General features: G+C 35.3%; 1 protein-coding gene across 1 annotated transcript in view; it reads left to right on the top strand.

Annotated features, from left to right (window-relative positions):
* Positions 1-14,904: 14,904 nt before the first annotated feature.
* The window catches only part of LOC127841012 (uncharacterized), a 22,074-nt gene continuing 14,676 nt past the window's right edge, over positions 14,905-22,302 (top strand). Inside the window, exons 1-7 of the mRNA XM_052369503.1 lie at positions 14,905-14,973; positions 16,277-16,315; positions 17,444-17,532; positions 19,657-19,731; positions 20,148-20,280; positions 20,391-20,482; positions 21,655-21,735. Of these exons, the coding sequence (XP_052225463.1) occupies positions 14,961-14,973; positions 16,277-16,315; positions 17,444-17,532; positions 19,657-19,731; positions 20,148-20,280; positions 20,391-20,482; positions 21,655-21,735 (522 nt within the window). The 5' untranslated portion in view covers positions 14,905-14,960. The remainder of the gene's footprint in view (positions 14,974-16,276; positions 16,316-17,443; positions 17,533-19,656; positions 19,732-20,147; positions 20,281-20,390; positions 20,483-21,654; positions 21,736-22,302) is intronic.

Genomic DNA, 22,302 nt, shown 5'->3' on the forward strand with positions numbered 1-22,302 from the left:
GCAGACTTATGGAATAACAGACTGACGGACGAACGGACGGATTACGCCAATTCTATATCCCTCCGCCTTTGGGGTTGATAATAATATTTAAAATGTGTATTATTGTTACCGTTCTTAAACTAGTATATAAACACTATCATAGGCAAGTTATAATAATATCAGAAACATTGGATGTGAACATTTATGAAAAACTATTGGCTCAAAACCATTTATGGCGTTGATTAAGTCGATTTTTTTCATATTTAATTTGCTTTACTCATTAATGTTAATTGAGTATATAATAGTTTCTAATTTAATATATTTAAATATCATTTTTCATCATTCAGCTCATGTACGGTAACAAATATTTATTTTGGTTGGAGATCATTCGCTTAATGGCTCGCCCACGAATTCTGCAGTTGGCTGTGCATTCAGTACGTACGATCACGACGTGGACAATTACCCTGATAGTTGTGCAGTGGAGTTTCATGGAGGCTGGTGGTACAATTACTGTATAAATGCCATTAACCCAAATGGACTATATGGAGGGCCGGAGAAATATGGACGCGAGTTCATGATATATGGTTCCGATAGTGGGGATGCGCATGCTGCCATTACCATGATGTTCAAGCAGTCATAGTGCAGACACAAACAGCGTTTTTGTGCATAAGCTTATATAGAATGTTGCATTAAATGCATTAAATAAACACCGTACGTAACTACATCGATATTTCTTTCATCGATAAAAAATATATTATTGGTTCTTTGCAGTACTTTATTCCACAATTTTAATACACAAGCAATTGAACAAGCATTAATTTAAAGACAACACATACAAGTTCAGTGTTATAATTAAATAATGTTTTGTTTTTTTTTTAAAATTATGTTCTGTTTTAAAATACATACATATGAGATCTGGCAAGAGTTGTCATATCATACCATATTTTATTAAACGAGTTCAGGAATTTTGTTACTCGCCAAAGGCTCGCTTACTAACGAATTTCCTGGACGAGTTGAAAATATGGTATGATATGACAACGAGTGTCAGATCTTTTTATCACATGCTTTTAAAGGAGCAAATTAAATAAATATTTACGCAAACATAATGACAAATATCGAATGCTGTTTACATTTCGTGACGTCATTTGACGTTGCAACGTCATTTCAGCAAAATAACAAAATGCGATTGGTCAATAAACGAAAACTAAGCCAATGAAAACGCTTAAAAATGTTGTATTACACATGTGTAATATAAAAAAATATGTAATCCTTGTATTACATGGGAAACAGGGTATAGCATGTGATAAATAGCCGTAGAAGTGTACGCTTCAAGTAAATGATTAATTCTTACTCACAATAAGCGATTGTAGGAATGAGCTTGTATAATTTTCAAATTCCTTAATGAGGTACAAGAGTTTTACACACAGTCATCAAATTGATCATTCTTAAACCGTCAATATTATAACGAATAATTATTCTGTGATTCTAGTAGAAGATAATAAACACACCGTCCGGCGCAAATTTACCGCTTCTTTTCACATGGAAGTAAATGCGTTTAGTACATTTTATGGAGCGGTTGCAAAGATTCTAGATTGTTTACACCTGCAGTAAACCGTCAACTAATATGACAGATCCTGACAGTGTTTACGATTAAATATATTTGCGAAATCATATAGACAATGAAAAACCATCGTTACATGTGTGCTATTTGATCATTAATTATAGTTCACAGTTACATTCGATAAGTTTTGTTCCGGTTCTGGCGTTTTAAGCGTCATCAAGACAACACGCCGCCACGCCAAATGTACGAGCCGATATTATACAATTAATGATGGTTTTATATATTATTGCGCCAACATTTGGCGTGTTGGATTCTCTGATTCGAATCGCTGTGGCATGTTTGCGGGCTTGAATGGATCGATGGGCAAAACCGAACGACACATTTCCGCGTCGATATACAATTATGACATGTATCGTTTCTTTAGTGATGTCGAGGTTTTGAAGGTCATGCTAAGACGACACACAAGAGGGCTATTAGTATTATTGTATAAACTCTAAGTTATCAGACACTCTCAACTTTCGGACAGCCCCGTTTTCAGGCGCAACAATAATGTGTCGTGACTCTAATTTTTTGGACATACGGGTTTTTGTCCATAATGAATAATTCTAAATTTAAGCACTTTTTATTTGATCAGAATTTTACCCTGTCAGTTTGAGGTAATAAAACCTGGCAGACAAATGCTCTGAGACGGCAATCGATCATTAAATATGGGTTATTTGGTAAATAACTATTTATACCGGTAATAGACATTTGTTTAACTCAACAGCTTTAAGTGAAACATATATACAATTAATTTATACTATACTCCATGGTATTTTACAATCACGTGCTATTATTTTTGTAAACAATTGACGCTATACAAATTTCATACCTGTATCCGACTGTAAAATAATTTTAGAGTGTCTCTAAATCTTAAACATCCTTCAAAAGACGAAGAAAAAAGTCTGAAAATGTTTGGACACCTTTACTTTTTAATATTTTTTGTTGATAAATTTACGGACATACAAACGAATAAATAATGTTTAATTGTCCGAAAACTTAAGGTAATTACGGCATCTGTTATTTCACGTTTGCGTTTCATGTTAAGCAAGTAACTGCGACGTAGTCATACGATTTTATATTTGAATTCTGTTATTCTATCCCCACTACCTGAGAGTGGTGGATACATTGGAGTCACTCAGTTTCATGTACATCGGTCTTCATGCGTCGGTCTGTCTTGATACATGTGGGGTTTCTGATTTTTGCAATAAACTTATTGATGACTAAACAGAGAGATAACGAACGTGTCTGTGCAATAAGATCGGAATGCCTTATTTGTATCAGCGCATGAGAGAGACGATCCGCCAATTTATGCTTTCTGTACCGAAGAAATCCGAATGCATATAAGATAACGAAATGACAACCGGACATAAATTGTATTCAGCTGGTCCACATGAAATGTTATAATGTCAACTTCACCCAACACAATGTCAACTTAACCTAGCATAATTGCAAATTAACTCAAAACTCAAAACTTAATACAACATAATGCAACCTTAATACAATATAATGCCGACAAAACCCAACTTAACCTAACATAATGTCAACTCAAACCAAACATAATGCCAACTTAATCCAACATGATGCCAACTTAACCCAACGTTATGCCATATTAACTATGCATTGCGTTTACTTTACCCAGCAGAATGCCAACTTAACTTAACATAATTCAATGGAATAAAAACGTACAAGGATCGACGAGTTTTCATTGAGATTTTATAAAGGTCTTTAATACGACGATTTCCAACCACAAAATAATCAAATCAACACGAAAAATGCGATTTCTTAAAGGGATCTCGGGAAACGAGAAAACGAATGTGATCTATCTCTGACTGTCTGCACCCGATTATATAAACGCTGGTTAAAGTAATTGTTCGATAACTTTTAAACCTTGGTAAGTTTGTAATTAATTACGTTTAGTAACCTTCAAGGTAGGTTGATTACGATATTTACTTCATAAATGAAACTGTATAAATAATTAATATTATTAAAATAATTTGTTTTAAAAAACTATGAAAAGTAAGTTATTAAGCTAATGGTTGATTCGTGTTGTTTAATCCAAAATGCTAATGAAATAAATCAACAATCAGCAGTATCGTTTCTGTAAGAATTTTACCATATTACAGTACTAATACTAGCTATATAACTTCAAGACATCGTAATAAATTGCGAAATGTATCATTTTCGCCAATTCACTAACAAATCACTTCTCAAAAGAAATACATTTTAAATTATTGCTATGAGTTCAAACAAGTATTTTAAATGTTAGAACAGTGTATGGCTATCAAGAAATACTTCGCTGACGAGCGGGTTAGTATCACAAAGACGGTTGATGGCCCGCCAAACATGGGAAAAGAAGGAATGGTGTCGAGGTTATTTAGCGGAATCCCTGGTGCGTCAGCGAGGGTTTGCATGCGGGTGCCTTTTTATTCTTATTGTTAATTGGTATAACATACCTATAGGTTGACGTCGTAAAAGGCTATTCTTCTAATTTGGGTGTAAGTTCTTGTTTCAAGACTGCACTATAAAATAATCCCATTACGCCAAATTATGATGATAACACCTTCACAGCACAACAATGAGTTCATGATAAACGTTTACATTAAATTACATCCGATAATCACTCGGTCAGTTGTCCGATCCTGCAAATTTCAATTGAGAAAAGTGCGAGTCTTTTTTACGTTTTATTATAAACGTGACTTATTTCACATAGCGACATAGTTTAATGCAAATTTATCGCACGTTTCCTTCTGTCGTGCAATATGCATTGTTTTAATCCGAGCATCTCATTTTGACATTTCAGAATGTACAATCAGCCATAAAAAATCACACAAATTATTACTAAATCAATTTGCAAATAGTAGCTTTGCATTTTAATTCACGAAAGTGTTGTGTAAATTATAAGCTGGTGAAAACAGCACCACTCATTTATCGGTTGTGTAATGGGATGAATGTGATTCTATGTATATTTATTAACTAAATTCATGTCTTGCACAATTAAAGCATTTACCATAGATACATAAAACATTGTGAAAATGTAAACATATTTTTTTTTGCTGAAATCTGGAAATTTACCCGATTTACAACCGGCTATTATTTCATAAATTGCTCCGGTTCATGTGAGCATCTGTAAATGTATAGTACATTACGAAGCGTGTTAGGAAGTGAAAAGTTTATCGAGTTTATGAAAACATTTGAATCTGGTGAAAAGATGGCATTAGGCACACTCGGCATTAGTTGTTACTCCCCCCCCCCAAAGCTGCTTATATATAATAAGGTATGTGGCTACAGGTAGCCGGATCGATTCTACGAAACGTTTTTGCAAGTTTGTTGTTTGATGATCGCTTTACGGTAGACTTCTGCGAACATTAATTCATACATTTAGTATGATGTCTTCTGCAATGTTTGAAACCAGGATTTTGCAAATAGATTGACAATTGATAGAGTTGTGAGCTTCGGAAATTGGCTGGTGTGCTGAAATCAGCATTTTATCGGTCCTAGTCACATACCTTGTTATATATATATTATATAATTTAAATAATTTTTATAAATTAATAAATATTTTGTTTTTATGTATTGTTGCTGTGGGAGAGGAGTAGCAGAAGGGGGGGGGGGGGTAGCAACTTATTCTAGATGCCTGTGGAATAAGGGTCCATATTTAACTATTTTAAAATAATTTGTATAGACCCTGAATGCAAAATCGTCCATTATTTTGTGACATAGATAATTTATGGATTTTAAAGCGTAATTAAAGGTAAGACAATATATCGAAAGTTTGTTGTACTTGTTTGTTCTGTTTTAGTTCTATATTCACTATCCGGGAAATGTTTCTAACATCACAGGCACTCGGCATTAGTTGCTATCCCCCCTTCCATCGGCTTCTCCTCCAGCTACTACCCCTCAAAAAACCATCTTAAGTGTCCATGTGTTATAAAAATATAAAAACAACCAAAAAGTTAGTCGATTGTTTTTATTACATTTTAGAATGTATGTGACTACGATCCTTGTAATGCTGATTTCGGAACAATTGCTACGCGATTGTCGAGTTCAAACTGCGACATAGAGACGGATGGGGAGTATCAGTTTTCTAGTCAATACAATTTCACCGTCCACTCGCTCACAGCAAATACAGCTGTCTTGTAACATAGTGACTGATGGATAAGAATCAACGACAGTCTTCTTCTTTTTATAAATACAATATCACCATTCCATTCACTCACGCAAAGTTACGGATGAAATGTGCAATGAAGTCTTCTCGTGTAATTGTGTCATAATTTTATACATTACTTGTTAAATATAGGATCTTTCACGAGTGGTCGTTTTGTATTGAATTTATTAAACTGGTCATCTAAATAAAGATAAAAACGAGGCTAGCCGAGTTTTTATCATTATTTAGATGACGAGTTTAATAAATTCAATTCAACATGACCACGAATCTAAGATTCTATTTATAACATGACTAACAAATTTTATCTTGTATGCTCTTTTCACCTTTTTATACACATTGTAAAAGAGTTTAACTGACGAAATTCGCTTGAATAATGCCGTCATTTTGTCACAAATATGACGCCATTTTACAGTTGTATAACTAGTGTAATAACACCCATTTATCCCACTTTTACAGCGAAATCGGTTGATTATAGCCCCGTTGATTAAATTTCATATACACTCAACGGCAAGGCTATAATCAACGGCACGAAATGACGTCATCAACTGCCGAACCGAGACTACTTTTTCCCACGCACCTCGTCACCTGTATTTGCCAACTGCATCAATAATTAAAATAATCTCAAATGTTCGTCAATCATAATGACCTTAAAACAAATAAAAGTAGAAAAAACGTGTTTTTTGTCATTTATTGTCAGTAAACGTCTAGTATTAGGTAAATATGACTTTATGGTGCAAATAGGTTCTGTTGTTGTTGCTCCCCTTTGACGGAGTCAGTTCGAGTTGCTCCCCTTTGACTATAGAACACAATCGTCTGCGAAATAGTTATCCCTAAAAATGTCAGACGAATTAAACAACGTAAATTTCTCATTAACTTGGGATGAATTAAACACTGAAAATGAGCAACAAGCAACAAAAACGGTATTAACACTAAGCCAGTTCAAAACACAATATGGGTTTGATCCATGTATTTTGTTCACAAATGAAATTGAATTAACCATTGAAAATGAAACCAGCCCCAGTAGTAACCCACCATCCAGTAGCAATCTCATCCCTCCAGCGGTAAATCCTTTTCCAGACATGCATGACAAACAGTTCTTAGATGTTAACCTCACTGATGTTGGTGATTTCATTGTCCAAAATGAAAACAAAAATACTTTAGCAAAGACCTCGTCTGACATAAACAAGTTTAAAAGGTTTCTAATGTCAAAAGCTGAATCAAAAGAAATCCACCACATAGAACCAACTCTTCTTGATGAGTATTTGGCCACTTTCCTGTTGTCCCTAAAAAAGTCAAATGGCACAGATTTTGAACCAAGCTCCCTCCGTGGCATCATCGCTAGTGTTGACAGGTTCCTGAAACGACATCGCTATGATTGTTCAGTCCATCGGGGACTGGAGCCCAATTTGCACTTACAAGGGACATCTACAATGCAAAGAAAAAAGTCTTAAGAAACAGGTAAAATTAAGATGAACGGTTATCACTAAAAGAAATTTGTAAAAATAACATATAGAACAGAAAACGTATCATTAATTACTAAATTGGGAAAAAATGCCAAGTGTAGTCTGTACGAAACTATTACCCTGTCGACATAAAGTTGCAGTTCATAAACAAAAGTCGAAAAGTCACATTAAACAGTAATACTGTAAGCCTACGAAAGATAGAATACTAAAAAATAAATTTGAATGAAAAAATATAGTCGAAAAGTTAAATTAAACAGTATAACAAATATAAACCACCAATTTAGGGACAGGGAAACCGTCCTAGGTAGGCCCATCCGCTGACTGATACCGACATCGATCTGATCTGTGAAAAGGGGATCCTTGGCACCGAGTCTCCGAGGGCCTTGATAATACAATCTGGTTGAACAACTGCCTTCATTTTGGCTTGCGTGGAACAACGGAGCAATACAATTTGCGGTAAGAAACATTTTTCACACACACACTCAAAATATGTATCCATTTTCACCCCATTTCACAATGTACATCCGCTTTAACTTAAATGCTGTTTTTTATTGTTGTTCATATCTGACATTAAATAAAGATTCTTGTATCTTGTTAGGTGGGGAGACGTCCGCCTCCGTGTAGACTCGAATGGTGTGGAGTATCTCGAGTTGAACGAGCGCCAAACGAAAACGCGCACAGGAGATAACATCGCTGACATACGAAAAGTGTCTCTCAAGATGTTCGGCACTTCTGCACCAAGGAATCCCGTGTTAATTTACAAGCTGTACTCGAATATGCGTTCATCTTTTTTTTTCTGATCAGCATCCATTCTACCTGGCAACACGCACAATTGACACTGCATCACAGTGGTTCTTGCTACAGCAATTGGGTGGCAACAAACTAAGGTCAGATGCTGAAGGCCATGGCAAAAGACGCCGGCTTTCACGACCACAAGAGAATAACAAACCACTCAGTTCGCAAATTTCTGGTGCAAAAACTTCGAAATGCAAACATTCCATCCACTGAAATCATGGCCATAACAGGGCACAAAATTTTCCAGTCCATAACCAATTATTCCACCATATCTGTTGAACAGCAGCAAAAGTGTTCCAATATTCTTGCTCAGTCCAGTAAATGTAACAACCCAACAGCTTCCTCTTGTGCACCTTCATGCACTGAAACAATGGCCGACATGCAGCCTACACAACCACTGTCTTCCGTTGAACAAGTTGATATTGATGTTCGCCCCACCAAGTCACTTCACCAGCAAATGTCTTTCTCTCGTTCGAACAACTTTGACTCCCAATTCTTTGGTGCAACTTTCCACATTCAAAATTTTAATGTGTATAATTATAATCAATCCAAGTTGTTATTGTTATTTCGTTACGAAATGACCACAAATTACAACAAAGAAGCAAATATTTTGCAATTCGTGTTCTAGGTTGATATTTCGAAAGTTTGTGGTGTTAGACTACGTGTATACAAATGTAGTTCCGTGTTTATAACAACTAAATATTATAAAACTTTTAGATTTGCAACTCAATATGAATTAAATTATTATTAGTTACGCACGACTCTTTGTCACAGAACGATATTCTGATTTTTTTAATTGACAATTTGATCAGCGGTTATTTTTGGAACGCGGAGTAATACACTTACCTTGGTTACACTACATACTTTATCAAAGAACGTTGAACACAATTAAAACTAATTTTGTTAAAATAAAAAGGTTTACTGAATAAAAAAGTGTGATAAATAGAATAATAGGTTAGTGTTGATTATAGATCAAGTTTATCATGCTCGGCACGAAAACAAAAAAGCACTCGCCAAGACTCGTGCTTTTTGTTTTCTAAGCCCAGCATGATAAACCTGATCTATAATCAACACTAACCTATTATTCTCTATGTAATAAAGAAAATTGAGCATTACGTTATTACACTCCTAAAGCGTAGATCATGTTATAAAAAGTCTTATTGCAATTTGTAATCTTTATATTAACCCGTTTTGGAATAAACCCGTTTTGCAATAAACGCATCACACGTGTTCTAAATGATTCACATTGATAGAAAACTGTGAAAATAATGTCTAAACAAGAGCTGTGTTTGTGAAACAAAATGCCCCCTACTGCGCTTTGAAGCTTTAGCAACAAGGTTATATTTTGAATGTAAAGGTAACAGTGCCCTTGACCTTTGACCTAGTGGTCTAAAACCATGATTGATTATAGATCTCAGTGAGATGTATGTATATGTGATGTTTAAAGAACATGGACCCAAGAGTTTTCCTTTTATGAGCAAGGGTAAAGTTTTGGGACAGACAGACAGACAGACAGACAGACAGACAGACAGACAGACATACAGACCGACAGACAGACAGACAGACAGACAGATAGACGGACAGACAGACAGACAGACAGATAGACAGACAGAAAGACAGACAGACAGACATACAGACAGACAGACAGACATAGAACAACCCGGTTTGCAATACACCCGTTTTGCAATATTTTTTTGTCCAACACAGTTGTGACACTGCTATTTTTTTAGTTTCTGTCAAAATAGTTTCTAAATTTTACTATTGATTTATATGGGAGCAGTCAAAATATGACCAACATATTTGGTATTTTAATCCGATCGCATTTGTAAGCTGTGCCCTTTTTGCTAGAAGATACCCTTGACAAACGTTAATTCGCAAACCGAAATTTTTCCTGCAGCAGACAATGCCAACTTGGAAAACAAAGCAAATACAGCAGTTGAGCTTACGGCGTTGCCAACAAGTCCTTAGAATATTCTTAAAAATGTAACACTGTTTTAAATAAATTGTAGTGCTTATTTAAGTAACTGCTACTCATTATGATCTCCACGCTTTTTGAAAAGCTTGTGTATATTGTAGTTATCTCCGGCGTCTGTCCGTGTGTCTGTCCGTCCGTCCTGGTCACTATTTTCTCCTACACTTTAAGCACTAGAACCTTGAAACTTACACACATTGTAGCTATGAGCATACGTGCGACCCTGCACTAAATGGAATTTTGATCTGATCCCTGGGTCAAAAGTTAAGTGTGGGGTGTGGCCGGGTCAGAGATTTTCCTAAGACCGCGATTCAAAAAAGCCTCATAACTACTGTGTTCCTTCAGATATTGCTTTCATATTTGGTATGCATATGTTTCTAGACAACACCTATCCATGTGCATACAATTGTTTACCCCTGTGACCTTACCCTTGAATTTTGAGTCAGTTTTCAGGTTCGAAATCTCGACCGCGATTCGAAAAAGGCTCATTACTGCTGTGTTCCTTCAGATATTCTTTCGTATTTGGTATGCATGTGTATCTAGACAACACCTTTCCATGCGAATACAAATTTCGACCCCTGAGACCTTTAGCTTGAACTTGGGGTCAGTTTTCAGGTTTCGAAATCTGCGACCGCGATTCAAAAAGCTCATTAACTACTGTGTCCTTTCATATATTGCTTTCATATTTTGTGTACCTGGACAACATCGTTCCATGTGCATAACAATTTTACCCCTCTGACCTTGACCTTGAACTTCAGTTTTCCGGTTGCGAAATCTGCGACCGCGATTCGAAAAAGGCTTATAACTACTGTTTCCATTGAGGTATTGCTTTCATATTTGTATACATGTCTATCTGGACAACACCTTTCCATACGCATAAAATGTTTGACCCACGTGACCAGAAAAATTGAACTTGTGGTCAGTTTTCAGGTTTAGAAATCTGCAACCACGATTTTGAAAAAAGGCTCATTAACTAATGTGACCATTCAGATTTTGCTGTAATAATTACTATGCATGTGTATCCGGACAACACCTTTTCTGACAAACTTTCATGTTTTCAAAACTTCACCCGCAGCCGAGCATTGGCACCCGTAATGCGGTGCTCTTGTATTCATGTGACCTTGACCTTGAACTTGAGGTCAGTTTTTAGGTTTCGAAATCTGCGACCGCAATTCGAAAAAAAGGCTCATAGCTACTGTGTCCCATCAGATATTGCTTTCATATTTGGTATACATGTGCATCAAGACAACACCTTTCCATACGCATACAATTTTTGAACCCTTTGACGTTGACCTTGGGGTCAGTTTTCAGGTTTCGAAATCTGCGACCGCGATTCGAAAAAGGCTCATAACTAATGCGTCCCTTCAGATATTGCTTTTATATTTGGTATGCATGTGTATCTGGACAACATCTTTCCATTTATGAACTTGGGGTTCGTTTTTAGGTTTTGAAATCTGCGACCGCGATTCAAAAAAATCTCATAACGACTGTGTCCCTTCAGCTATTTCTTTCATATTTGGTACGCATGTGTATTTGGACAAGACCTTACCATGCGCATACGATTGTTTACCCCTGTGACATTGACCTTGAACTAAGGGTCCGCGTTTAGATTTTGAAATTTATTATGTGGTTATCTCCGCCATCTCACTGCCCGTCCTGGCCAGTTTTTATTCCTACGCTTTCAGAACCAGAACCTTGACACATGGTACCTATGAGCATAAGGTATATGCTAAAGTGCACTATTTGGAATTTTGTTCTATTCCCAGTCACAAGTAATGGGAGTTGGGGTGGGGCCGGGTGATAGATGTTTACTCATTTTCTAGGTTATTTTACATTAACGTCTTCCATTCTATACCCATTTTCTTCAAATTGATACTGAACATCTCTTATGACAATACGGTCAATCTCAACAATACATGGTCCCATTACATGTACCAACCTGGGGGCGCCCCTGGGTCAAACATGCGGCGTGGGGATACGCGTCGGCCTCTGCCGCGCTATTTCGAGTGATTTATAAAATTGAGTGAATAATTAAATGATGACTGCTTATTTTTTGCGCTAAAACATTTCCAGCCACATTTACGTCAGTTTTAGTCTTATGGCAATGTTTGTGATGCTAGACAAAAAGAAAGAAAACACAAACATTCTAGAAGTGACGAATTCTTCACCACTTTCGAATGTGCTGGCAAATATTCTCAATAACAGCAGTTCGATAAAATGTTATTTACATCAAAGTAACTGAAAAAAGAGCTTCTTGTTCTAGAAACAACCGTTAAGAGCAATATAGCTTTTTAAAGGGGAAATATGAACACATTGAATTCTTTTTATACTCTGGATCAAAAGTATTATGGAATTTACACGCAACTGCTTCAAGAATCTTTCATCCGAAATAGCAGAAAAGCTTTAAAACTTTATCTTATACAAGATGAAACATTAAAGGATTATGCTGTGTACTTTTGCAAAATACAAAATTATATAGCAGACAATGAAAATACAGATATTATCTTCTATCACTATAAAGACTACTGAATATTAACACAGAATGTTAAAACTGGGTTCACTGCCTCGGAACAATCAATACACGGCTGGCCTAAACTTATCCCAGTATTATCCATAAACCAAACGCGCGTCGTACACGATTTCAATCATATGTTCTTTTACACACATACAAGAAAAACATGCCTGCCAAAACGCGCTTATCTACGTAATTTCAGTGTCGTAAGTATCGGTGTTCTATTAAAACGAATAAGGGAATGGGTCTTAAACGTAAAAGTATTAAAAATACATAAGGTCCATCTCTGAAAGATTGAAAACTGTCAAGTGAGCGTTGAAAAAATAACATTTTATAAACAAACCTGGTTTAAGATTGAACGCAAATATATATTCACTTCATAAGAGGACCACGGTTGAGTCACCTGAGTAAACTTAACCAAATGTTGAAGTCTTTACAGGATTATATATTTATTGACTCCACATGATCCAGATTTTAACATGGCCTTCACCTTGTAATGATATACTATCTAACCGCATTTCGTCAAGACCAATCGATACATGTAATCCAAACGGTATTGACAAGGGTTTTCTATAATTTGACCTGGTGACCTCGTTTTCGGATGTTACATGTGACAAAGCATGTGACACAGATTTGAAATTGTTTTAGAAATTGTCAAGAAAAAAATTCTGAACAGTTTCATCCAGATTGAATTACAAATGTGGCATGTGTAGTCAAAGCAAGCTTTAATTTATATTTGCCAAGGGTGCCTTTTTTGGATGAACATGACCAAGATTTGAAAAAATTACATATTGTCAAGATAAACAAGCTAACCACGTTTCATCAAGATTAATTAATATAAGTGGTTCCTCGCGGTAAAAGGTTTTTCTATATAGTTTTTGCATGCATGTCGCCCAGATTTAAGCTCGGCACTTATGTTTCAAGAAAAATATTCTGAGCACGTGTTATTTCAAAAATGAGCTGTAATGTGATACACGACGGACGACGAAACACGGTGGATAGCGGACGCATGGTCGTCACAATTGCTAAGCTTTAAACCTATAACATATATAAATAAATGAATAGTAACATTAACATGAAATGAATTTCATTTTTGGGGACCCTTGTTATTTAGTTTTATTTAAAAGTGTATGCTTAATCTTGAAATTGTATGGCAAAGGAAAACTGGTCATATAATTTAATTTCCTAATAGTAAAACCAGTACAATTTTATTTGTTGTGATATTTTGTTAAAGATTATCTGAGTTCCAAAAGTGTTTCTTCGCAGGCAGTGACGCAAACAACATGGGGCATTCTTTTGAAAAAATAAGTAGATCATGCCTTAATGCCCCTGCCCTCGGCTTTCATGCCTTCATGACTGTCTGTCTGTCTGTTTGTCTGTCTGTCTGTCCTACCGACCGTCCATCAGTTCGATCGTCTGTCTGTCCGTCTGTCTGTCTGTTTGTCTGTTTGTCTGTCTGTCTCTATGTCTGTCTCTATGTCTGTCTGTCTGTCTGTCTGTCCGTCTGTCTGTCTGTCGGTCTGTCTAACTGTCTGTCTGTCTGTCTGTCAGCCTGCCTGCCTGCCTGCCTGTCTATCTGTCTGTCTGTCTGTCTGTCTGTCTGTCTGTCTGTCTGTCTGTCTGTCTGTCTGTCTGTCTGTCTGTCTGTCTGTCTGTCTGTCTGTCTGTCTGTCTGTCTGTCTGTCTGTCTGTCTGTCTGTCTGTCTGTCTGTCTGTCTGTCTGTCTGTCTGTCTGTCTGTCTAAACTACAACTACATTATTTCATATATTGATAGTACTTACTGAAAATAAATACAAAACATTGATAAAAAGTTATAAAAATAAACGTGTATAACAAAACAATGTTTAGTATAGAGCCACAACGCCCATTCTCTAAATGCTAGCAATTGACCAATTTCCAACTGTCAATCAAACGGACGTTATAATCAGATTGCGTTTATTGCGGCCACATGGTCCGACAAACAAAGACTGTCGGAGAAATGGAAAAGGCGCTTTATAAAAACACAACTAAGTGGGCGGAGCGATCGCGTACTTGGTGACTGGTCGATTCCTTCTTTATCACCATATGCTTGGTCAATCATTTATACGGATGTCAATATGATTAACAAGCAGTGTCTATAAACCGGAATCAGTTTCAAACTATGTTCGGAAGTTTCAGTCGTTCGATGGTAATTAGCGTTAAATTTTTCGGTGAAATAATTTAAGAAATCTTAATTGCCACGACTACAATATTATCAATATTGCACATCTTAAAAGTAAAAGTAAAAAACAAGTTTATTTCAAAACAAAACGAAATGTTTAATTGCTTTTGTGTGATTACATTAACTTTTTATCAAACTCGTGTGTCCTGTAACCTATTTCTTCCAAATAAAGCCTCTATCATGACATCGCCTCTACTACTCTTTGACCTTTTATGGAGATAAAACCGTGACTTGCTCTCGCTTGATTTTATAAAAGGATTTCATTACCGAATGATGTTTAAAGGTGAGAACGGCTGTATTTTTTCCTTTATGTTAAGACGTCTGATATACATTTGCTAAATGCTTAAAGTTATTTTATTTTATAAATAAGAACCATTTTACACGCCTGAGGCTTACAAGCATAAATTATATTTGTTCGCGTAGAGTGAGAAAATAAATATGTTCACGAGCGTTTTTAAATATTGCCACTTTACTGAGACAATTGTTTACTCTGTATTCCGGAAAGCAGAGGAAATTGTATGTAATGCTTTTTATTATTTCAATACTAAATCCCTTTACGACGTTTTAATGCCAATAATATTTTCCATTGATTTGTAAAATATTAATTTTGTAAAGAAACCAATATTTTAGCGCGATGTTTGACTTCAATTTTGTCGTTGATTTCAAAAATAAATTGTTGGATATGCTGCTTGCCATAACGAAATGTCATTATAACAATCCTGGTTTTAGTAGTCTTGGTATGACCATAAATACGGAATACATTAACCAATTATGCCGAACGTCTAGAAAAAAGGCCTTGACAAACAGCTGTTTGCTTAAAGGAATTTCTGTAAGAAATATTCTAAATATAGAAATAAATATACTAGACATCCATAATTCAGGAAATAAATTGATCCAATTTAGAAGGATGGAGAGTCCACCAGGCATAAATAGGTTAACCTATACACAAAACAGTTTAGGCTTAAGCACAGTTAAAAGGTCACTGTCACCACAAAAACGCAGAAGACAATGTTTTATTCGTTAATTAGATTAAAAACAAAGATGCATGCTGTTAAAATGTAAAACCGTCGAAATTTTAAAGCGAAAAAGCGTTCTGAAATGGATTGCTAATATGCATTGTATTATATCCCTAAGTCTTTACATGCAACTAATGAGGATAACCCAAAGTAATAATAATTATAAGGTGAAGCACTTATTATTTTAATATTTTCACATTCAATAAGGAGTGCTTATAAGAAAAGAACAGAACAGAACTTGACTGTTTCTATTATTATTTTTCACTAGTATCAGTGCTAGTTTCACGTACTCTATATTTACCACGTTTTGACTGTTTACGATGATTAATAGTGACATAAAATGCATGAAAACTACATTTTTCAATATGTCATCATTTTGATTTACATGTCAATTATTTGATGTTTTAAGGAAACTCGTATTATTATTATTATTATTATTATTATTATTATTATTATTATTATTATTATTATTATTATTATTATTATCATTATTATTTATTATTTTTTATTATTATTATTATTATTATTATTATTATTATTATTTGAGAACGATTCTTGTGATATTTTCAGAACTGACCTGTCTGGTAGTTTTGACCATAGCATGTACAGGTAAATCGTCCTTTAAGTTTGTTTCGGGTTTGTTTACATTAAAGTATTTTCGTTTTGGACTTAAATCTAGACCAAACGTTTATTATGGACATGATATGCTTAAGGTAAGCGTAACCCACCCTTCATTATGTAAACGCACAGGGCACGAATGAATTGTTTAACAGCTACTAGACAAAAACAACGAAAGCTTTGTCAAAGACTGAAATGAAGACTAATGCCGGTTAATGTTTTCGGAGAAAAAAAATCCCCGTAAGTTACTTTACCCAGCTTAAGTGCATTTTAGTTATAGTATGGCCCAGACTGACGCTTTCAATTATTTTTGTTACCATAATATGTGTTTGGCTGGAAAATTGAAATGACGTGCACATTCACCATAAATTCAAGCAGTTTTTCTCCCCTAAATGCCTGAACATGGCCAATTTTACCCGATCTTCTACTTCAAGGAGTCACATTTCGCTATTTTTTAAAGAAAATTTGTCAGGATTTTTTCTACATGTAGGCCAATATCTTTGTTATCAATGTTAATTGACAGTTGTTTCAAATTGGACTTTGAAATATTTTGATTTTTCCAATTTACTTACCCTATGTGAGTTCAATTGAAAATACACCGCGCTGCTCCATTGGTCTTACTCAGCTCACCAGATATCGGGATTCCTGGGGTGATTATAGAAAGCCTGTAACTCGGGAGGCGAGGCAAAGTGGTATAAATAGAAACAACAGGATAATGGTTGGGGGAATATTTTCCCACACTCTTTTAGAGAAATCTTCTGCCACAGAGCATTCTTCTACTTTATAAGCTTGCATTTTATTTTATGGTTGAACAACTATTGCTATGATTAAAACACACGTCTGAAAAAGGCTCGAATTAGTTTTCATTGCTTAGCGTTATTTGTTTTCTCTTATTCTTATATCTTCCTAAAATCATCATCTCTTTAAGCTCTAACTCAAACAAATTAATCTTTATACATGTACATACACTGTTTTTCTGTATGTATTGGGACTTACAAACAAGTCTGATTTAAACCACAACATGTTAATATATATGGTCTTAAACGTACACACAAGTCCCATTTGGAAAAATTAAGCTGTTTTCTTCGTATGTTACCTGAAATATATGTCCTGTTGTAGGCACTTATGCTTTATCCTGTCTGAGTTGTGAGCATGGCTACGAGCGTCTTACTTACTGTAACAAAGTAGTTCAGTGTTTTGGTGAACAGGTAAGACGAAGTCACTCGCCTGGAGGGACAGGTTTTGCAAACTTATATTAAACGCATTGCACTGAAAATACATATTTCATTATCGATATTTATTTTGTACATTTTATTTAACTAGTTGCGTCAAATTATTATTACTTTGTAAATGACTCAATGATTCCTAGTGCCATGAAAAATGTGCATAGCAAACTTAATAAGCTCGAAAATTCCTGGACTTGTTTAGCCTTTAATGCACCGTGGATTACACGGACGGAATAAGTAACATGTACTTATGTTTGCCCCGAAAAACACATCCATCATACTAAAGATATTTAAGGACACCGTCCCAGGAACATTACTGCGACCTACGTTTTTCAGCAATCTTACCCTATCGCTGCAACTACTGCGTGTATTTCATTGGAAATTTGAAAATATTATGTGAGATGACTGTCTTTATACCTATTTCTTTAAACTGGACACCAGGACTCATTACTCTAAACTGGACACCCGGATCCATTACTCTAAACTGGTAATCATAGTCTATTACTCTAAACTGGACACCAGGACCAATTACTCTAAACTGGACACCAGGACCAATTACTCAGAACTGGACACCAGGGCACCGTTTTACTAAGCTATTTACGCAATTCGTAGACTTACGCACATAATTTAAATTCAGTCTAATTCCTTCAAATATTTGCTATATTAAAATTTGGTATGTTTGCAATGAACTTTATAATATAATGTTACATTCCAAGTAAAAATTAGTTTGCCTCAATCTGAAATAAATGAAATTCAATTATTTTAAATATGTGCGTAAGTCTAAGACTTGCGTAAATTGCTTAGTAAAACGGTACCCAGGACCTAAAACTCTGAACTTGACACCAGGACCAATTACTCTTGACTGGACACCAGAATCTATTACTCTAAACCGCACACCAGGGCCAATTACTGTAGACTAGACACCAGGACCCATTACACAATGGACACCGAAAACTATTACTCTAAAATGGACATCAAAGTCAATTACTGTAGACTGGACAACAGGACCCATAGCTCCAGACTTGACACCAAGACCCATAACTCCAGACTAGACAACAGGACCCATTACTCTAAACTGGACAACAGGACCCATTACTCTAAACTGGACACCAGGACCCATTACTCTAGACTAGAGACCACGACCCATTATTCTAGACTAGACATAAGAACCCATTACTCTTGACTGGACACCAGGACCATTTAATCTTAACTTGACACCAGGACCCATTTCTCTAGACTGGATACCAGGACTCATTACTTTAGACTGGACTCCAGGACCCATTACTCTAAACTGGACACCAGAAACCATTACTCTAAACTGGACATACGTACCCATTACTCTAAACTTGACACCAGTACCCATTTCTCTAAACTGGACACCAGGACTCATTACTCTAAACTTTACACCAGCACCCATTATTCTAAACTTGAAACCAGTACCCATTACTCTAAACTTGACACAGGTACCCATTTCTTTAAACTAGACACAAGGACTCATTACTCTAAACTTTAAACCAGCACCCATTATTCTAAACTGGACACCAGGACCCATTACTGTATACTGGACACCATGATCCATTACTCTTAACTGGACACCAGGACTCATTACTCTGAACTTGACACCAGGACATTTTACTCTAAACTTTACATCAGCGCTCATTTTTCTAAGCTGGACACCAGGACCCATTACTCTAGACTGGACACCAGAACCCATTACTCTAGAATGGACATCGGGACCCATTCCACTAGACTAGACACCAGGACCTATTACTCTAGACTGGACACCAGAACCCATTACTCTAGACTGGACACCATAACACATCACCATCGTGGTTACAAGTTAGCCAAGTCTTATTTCTTACGCTATATTTTGATTCAACACATTACCGTTTCTAAAGCTATGCTCCATACAGTTACAATCACGAAAGCATTTGTTTTGTAACAAACATTCATGTGCATGAGGCCTGTTGGTTGGAAATTCTACAACAGTTCTATATTGCTTAATTACTGTGTCATTTGTAGTCGATGGAATTTTGGCGGTGTTAAGATGAATGCTTTGGACCATCATCATAATTATGATCAATAATTGTTCTTTTATTATTAAAGGCTTGCTTCGTTGAAAGAGTGATTTCATTGGATGGAAGAAGAACAAAATATTTGGCTGGATGCAGAGACATATCTGTGTGTATTATTTAATTAGTTTTGTGATTCCAAATTGTAGGGCTATTGTGTTTGGAGTATAATTTAACTTTGTCTTTAAAGGCCGGTGCCTTTATATATCAACAACTTGCATTGGCATCGTGCAAAATGAAGGGCCAATGATTTTTTTCTTGAAAGTTGCATGCTGAACATACTTCGCTATTCTTATGTTTGCGCATTTCTGATAAGCGGTTAATTGTTTGTATTGAAGTGTAGATTTAATAAAATACAATAACGCTAGTAAGCAAACAGCATAGTATTAAAACCAATATACTCGTAATTAAATAAAAACTTATTTTTCTTGCTAATCTACATGTTTGCTTTTTACTTTTATAAAATATACAGTTACGCGGATATATGTTTATTGATTAAAGTAAACACATATTTTTGTGTTCTAGTTGTGCAACGGCTGTTCTGCAAAGGAAACCAAGAACCTGACCGATGTTACCATTCGATCCGACATTGCGGTCTGCACAGAATGTTGCGTCCACTCATTGTGTAATACACAGGGATGTGGTGGCGTTTTCGAAGGTTTTTTGTCCGTTATTTGATAAAATAGTATTATGCAGTTAAATATGCAATGAAAATTTATAGTTAAACAGATGTTTATTTATTAAAACAATAAATTCTGTTTGTTTCAGCGAATTCTACTTCAATTCGATGTTTTGGTTGCCCGGAAATTTACGGAAATATGTCATGCAACTCTTTAACCTTGTGTGATAAACGCACACAGGTAAATTTTCATTCTAAATGATAATGTGAGCCTTTTTAAAATTTTGTCCTTCTTGGCATGCGGGGCAACCATGAAAATGCATTTTGTCACGTATGTTTGCCTTTGCTTGACACTTGTATATTATTAATAATTTCATCGGTAAAAGCAGCCATTGTTTAGCCTTTCATGCGAGAGCTTTTAACATTACTCCATGTCAGCAACAAACCTTATCCTCCTTCTTACAATGCCACGACCCGAAACTGTGTCTTATCTTAACACAACTTTCTGAAGTTGCAAAAACTCTACCACTTTTATCTATTTTTTATTAAAAAAAAACATATTAAAATTAATAATGCTGATGTGTGTTAACGTTATATCTTTCTTTCGCTATCTACATCATTTATTTTAAAATTGTTTGTATTATGTCCGATATCATGTTACTATATAATTTTTATCTTCTCAAAGTCTCAACTATTCATTGTTTCGACATTTATGTTTATTGAAGTTACATTCTTATTTGTAACACGTTATCATCAACACTTCCAATTTACAGAAGCATAAGCCTCGAGCTGAGCTGATTTCTCAATCATATTTATTTATACTGTGCAGTCCAAATGTAAGGCATATTTCGTCCGAAGTGACTTGTATGTTTGAACTGTATTATCATGCTAACTGATAGTCTAGGAATAGCTAAATCATAGTGCTTGAACGTATTTTCTCTTTAAGCTATGGCTTAGTATATGAAAACCCGGAAAATGCATGAGTGTTTGTACAATTTTGCCTGACTTCACCTTGTTTAATTATGTATCAACAACTACACATTCCCCGTTTGTTTGCAGATGACTAAGATGTTAAGTTGTTAACTAGCGTACGCGTTGAAATGTAATTTATCAATGTTAAACGATGATAAACATATGTTGAAAATTCAGCATTATTTTATATAACGTACTGATCAAAATATTCTAATTTCAACATCAGCTATTTACGTGTATGTCGGTTTCCTGACATGATTGTTATTATTTATTTTATTTTTCTAAAATAGTACGTGGATTTGTGTTTTCTGACATAAAAAAAACATAATTTAATCACAGCAAAATAGATTATATCACAAAAGCATATGGTCACTTTTCACGAAGACTTAAACATGGGAATACTGTTTTTTTTAAAGTAAAAGTTTTACCTGAATTTTCTAGATGTGCGAGTCAGCAGTTATCGATCCAGTGAAAAGTCATAGTCATCTAAATGCAGTGGCATTAGGATGTGGGGCAAGAAATGTACGTTGGTGTTTAATATCTAAGTCATTTTAGTATAAGCGTTTCGATTGTATGTATAATTTGAAACTAGAATTAAGAATTATTTATATTTTTCAATAACATGTATATATTGATTTGTATTATACATCAACTAGTTGGTTATTGAACTAAATAATAAACTTAACCCACTCACAACAAAGTTGTAATGGGGTTATACTGGAGTATGATTGTTCGTCTTCCGTTTCGAGAGTTGGGTTTCTTTTCCGGGGGCAAATCTGAAACATCATAGTTATATAAAACGCAATAAGTGAAAATATAGTGCACAAGAGCCATAACTTGTGTTTCAATATTTAAATATATAGCCTTTGGTAATAATTTTGTTTAAATTTTGTCTACGACACTTCTTTAAAACTAAAAGATGCCACCTATGAACTTCACACTAAGTGCAATATACAAGTACCATAACTGCTGATATCGTGATTGCGCTAATGAAATGAGGCTTTATTCAAAGAACTAGATTGATATTGTATATAATATTGGTGAGGTTGAGATACGTTATTGAATATAACATAGAAAAATGCACAACAC

This window comes from Dreissena polymorpha, chromosome 8, assembly GCF_020536995.1.
Source record: "Dreissena polymorpha isolate Duluth1 chromosome 8, UMN_Dpol_1.0, whole genome shotgun sequence".
Lineage (NCBI taxonomy): Eukaryota > Metazoa > Mollusca > Bivalvia > Myida > Dreissenidae > Dreissena > Dreissena polymorpha.